Source organism: Salmo salar, unplaced genomic scaffold, assembly GCF_965601325.2.
Source record: "Salmo salar unplaced genomic scaffold, fSalSal1 ptg000566l, whole genome shotgun sequence".
In the NCBI taxonomy this organism is placed as follows: domain Eukaryota; kingdom Metazoa; phylum Chordata; class Actinopteri; order Salmoniformes; family Salmonidae; genus Salmo; species Salmo salar.
Window position 1 is genome coordinate 1,072,212 of NW_027675420.1, and position 4,359 is coordinate 1,076,570.

At 40.6% G+C, this 4,359-nt stretch overlaps 1 protein-coding gene across 1 annotated transcript; it reads left to right on the forward strand.

The window, feature by feature from the left end:
* Positions 1-245: 245 nt before the first annotated feature.
* On the forward strand, positions 246-3,333 carry LOC145876298 (NLR family CARD domain-containing protein 3-like). The gene is made up of 3 exons (XM_082972089.1): positions 246-793; positions 923-1,151; positions 1,538-3,333. Exons 2-3 carry the CDS (start codon positions 968-970, stop codon positions 3,331-3,333), a joined length of 1,980 nt encoding a protein of 659 aa, XP_082828215.1. The 5' UTR covers positions 246-793; positions 923-967.
* Positions 3,334-4,359: the final 1,026 nt, after the last annotated feature.

Sequence of the window (4,359 nt, forward strand, 5' to 3'; positions counted from 1 at the left end):
CAGTAGTGCTGAAAAAATGTGTTATTCCTTACTAAAGTAGTAATTACTAAGAATTACTAGTTAATTTTATCACTTACAATCATAAAATAACAACTTATACCATAACAAACAATTAAACTGACATAAACCAAAATCACTATATATGTAGTTATTTAGTTAATTACCAAATTGAGCCGGTCGGTCACATTTGAGAGTGAGGGAGATTTAGAGCATTTTGCATAAAAAAACATGATTTTTGTCTCTCTGAAATGAAACCATCAAGTGATAGATTTTAAACAAATCCTTGTCTGTGAGAGATGTAATAATTAATACATAATTTCTTTAAACAATAAAAGCTCATTTCTGTAAAGTGATATGTTGCGTTTTGGAACTCTTCTTATGTTTCCCATCTGAGATCAGAGTAGATGAGAGATGTAATGTTTGTCTCTGTTGTGTTGAAGACCAATCAAGCAGGAGAGACCAGCCTCCCCTGTTCCCAGCTGTGTGTCCATGAAGAGTGACAAGTCTATGAATCATCCTATACACTTTAGAGAGGGAGACTTTTCTACTGAACAAAGGTAAGAAGAACTCATGGGTCATGGTCAGTGTGTTAAACAACACTGTCTCTAGTCATTTCTCCTACTTTAGTCCATTTTCATAGTCCTAAAACAGTGTGTGTGTGTGTGTGTGTGTGTGTGTGTGTACTGTAATCTCATGTTTTGTCCACAGAAACCAACAGGAGAGATCAGAGTCAGAGATTCTCAGTGGTCAGTCTTCCCAGAGTCATCAAACAGACCTGGACTCTATATTCAGTGTATGTGATCCTGTTATGAACATTTGATTTTGTTTACCTCAAGTAAAGTTGATCTGTCAATTATTCATTAATGTGTTAATGAGAAAGCATTTCTTCTCTTGCTTAACTTATTTACTTGATTTATTTCAGTTGCTTGAAGAGAAAATTATAACATTTGTGAAGAACGAGCTGAAGATGTTCAAGAGGATTCTTGGTCCTGAACTCCCAGAAGGCTTTGAGAGTCAGAAGCAGGAGGAGGAAGTGGTGGATGCTGAAGATGAGAAGCAGGAGAGCAGTGCCAGAGAGGGGGCTCTGAAGATCACACTGCACGTCCTGAGGAAAATGAACCGGAAGGAGCTTGCTGACACACTGGAGAAAAGTAAGATATGTCTGCCTCATGTTGAATGCTGTTTTATAACATTTAAAAGCTGTGGCTAAAGTACAGCTAAAGTAGCTGTGTAACTCAATGATATTGTAGCAACCTTAACACAACACCTTGTGACCTCATCAAGTAGCAGAAGGGATGTGATGTGGTGATTAATTTAGAGAGAGAGACAGAGAGAGACAACATTAATAATACCATCAATAACACCAATAATAATATAATCCGTCACACCAGTCTGTAATGCATTAAGAAAACATTGATACATTTATACAGTCACTTAAGAGAATAAATTATTATTTTAAAACTTTAACAGTCCTTCAATACTGTAGACATTAAAACAGACGTAATATTAATATCCTCTGTGTTATTTCTTCATTCAGATGAGCTTGCTGTGATTTGCCAACGTGAACTCAAATCTAATCTAAAGAAGAAGTTTCAATGTGTATTTGAGGGGATCGCTAAACAAGGAAACCCAACACTTCTCAATAAGATCTACACAGAGCTCTACATCACAGAGGGAGGAACAGGAGAGGTCAATAATGAACATGAGCTGAGACAGATTGAGACAACAACCAGGAAACAAGCAAGACCAGAGACTGCAATCAAATGTAACGACATCTTCAAACCCTTAACTGGACAAGACAAACGTATCAGAACTGTGCTGACAAAGGGAGTCGCTGGCATTGGAAAAACAGTCTCTGTGCAGAAGTTCATTCTGGACTGGGCTGAAGGAGAAGCAAATCAGGATGTTCAATTTGTGTTTTCATTCCCTTTCCGGGAGCTGAATTTGATGAAAGGGGAAAAACACACTTTGATTGAACTTCTCTATCACTTCTCAATGGAAACCAAACAATCAAGAATCTCAAACTACGACAAGTACAAAGTTCTGTTCATCTTTGATGGTCTGGATGAGTGCCGACTGCCCCTAGACTTCCAGAAGAACAAGATCTGTTGGGACGTCACAGAGTCAACCTCAGTGGATGTTCTGCTGACAAATCTCATCAAGGGAAATCTGCTTTCCTCTGCTCTCCTCTGGATAACTACCCGACCTGCAGCAGCCAATAAGATCCCTTCAGGGTGTGTTGACCAGGTGACAGAGGTACGAGGGTTCAATGACCCACAGAAGGAGGAGTACTTCAGAAAGAGATTCAGTGATGAGGACCTGGCCAACAGAATCATCTCACACATAAAGACATCAAGGAGCCTCCACATCATGTGCCACATTCCAGTCTTCTGTTGGATCTCTGCAACAGTCCTCGAACACATGTTGAAACATAAGAGAGAAGAGATGCCCAAGACTCTGACTGATATGTACACACACCTTGTGGAGTTTTATACCAAACAGAAGGATGAAAAGTATCTTGGGGAAGAAGAGACAGGTCCACACTGGAATAAAGAGAGCATTCTGTCACTGGGAAAACTGGCTTTTCAACAGCTTGTGAATGGCAATCTGATTTTCTATGAAGAAGACCTGAAAGAGGCTGGCATTGATGTCAATGAAGCCTCGGTGTACTCAGGATTGTGCACACAGCTCTTTAAAGAGGAATGTGTTCTGTACCAAGACAAGGTGTACTGCTTTGTTCATCTGAGCATTCAGGAGTTTCTGGCTGCTGTATATGTGTTCCTCTCATTCATCAACAACAATGAGAATCTAATGGCCGAACCGCAATCAACGTCCAGGAACCTTTCTGTGCTGTTCAGAGACAAGTCTGAAGTTTCTTTCTACAAGAGTGCTGTGGATAAAGCCTTACACAGTGAGATGGGAAACCTGGACCTTTTCCTCCGCTTCCTTCTGGGACTCTCACTGGAGTCCAATCAGAAGCACTTACGAGATCTACTGACAAAGACAAGAAGCAGCTCAAAGACCCATGAAAAAACAGTCAAGTACATCAAGGAGAAGATCAGGGAGAATCCCTCTCCAGAGAGGTGCATCAATCTGTTCCACTGTCTGAATGAACTGAATGACCATTCTCTAGTGGAGGAGATCCAAAGCTACCTGAGCTCAGGAAGTGTCTCAAAACCCAACCTGTCACCTGCACAGTGGTCAGCTCTGGTCTTTGTGTTGCTGACTTCAGAAAAGGAGCTGGATGTGTTTGACCTGAAGAAATACTCCAGATCAGAGGAAGGTCTTCTGAGGCTGCTGCCAGTATTCAAAGCCTCCAGTGCATTTCTGTGAGTACATAAAATGACATATAAAATCTAATCATCAGGAAGAAATATTCAGGTTAAAGAAAAATATGCATTATAATATGTGTATAATATTACATTGAAAACATTGAATAAATGCATTGATTTTCACATTAGTATAACAATATGACCATACAATTGTAGCTGACGGAAGATGAATCTATATGTTGTTTGAGAGAATAAACCAAATGCATCTTCCATTGTCCTTCAACACTACTGGTGTTAACTAAACAGTGTGTTTGTGAAGTCATGATGATCTCGTTGCAGGCTGTCAGGCTGTGGAGTCACAGAGGAAGGCTGTGCTTCTCTGGTCTCAGCTCTGAGGTCAAACCCCTCACACCTGAGAGAGCTGGACCTGAGCTACAATCACCCAGGAGACTCAGGAGTCAGACTGCTCTCTGCTGGACTGGAGGATCCACACTGCAGTCTGGAGAAACTCAAGTATGTAGTTATATGCTGACTGTGTGTCCAGTGTGTGTGTGTCGTGTGTGTGTGTGTGTGTGTGTGTGTGTGTGTGTGTGTGTGTGTGTGTGTGTGTGTGTGTGTGTGTGTGTGTGTGTGTGTGTGTGTGTGTGTGTGTGTGTGTGTGTGTGTGTGTGTGTGTGAATAAATGCATTGATTTTCACATTAGTATAACAATATGACCATACAATTCTAGGACACAGAAGAAGAATATATATGTTGTTTGGGAGAATTAACCAAATGCATCTGCCATTGTCCTTCTACACTAAATTAACCTCTATGGGCTAGGTGGGACGCTTGCGTCCCACCTACGTAACAGCCACTGCCAGCCTGTGGCGCGATTTTCAAAACCTTAAAAATCCTATTACTTCAATTTCTCAAACATATGACTATTTTACAGCCATTTAAAGACAAGACTCTCGTTAATCTAACCACACTGTCCGATTTCAAAAAGGCTTTACAACGAAAGCAAAACATTAGATTATGTCAGCAGAGTACCAAGCCAGAAATAATCAGACACCCATTTTTCAAGCCAGCATATAATGTCACCAAA

Coding starts and splice junctions, on each gene's coding strand:
- LOC145876298 (XM_082972089.1), top strand. CDS start 968: ATGTTCAAGAGGATTCTTGGTCCTGAACTCCCAGAAGGCTTTGAGAGT. Junction 1,152..1,537: donor TGCTGACACACTGGAGAAAA/GTAAGATATGTC, acceptor TTCTTCATTCAG/ATGAGCTTGCTGTGATTTGC.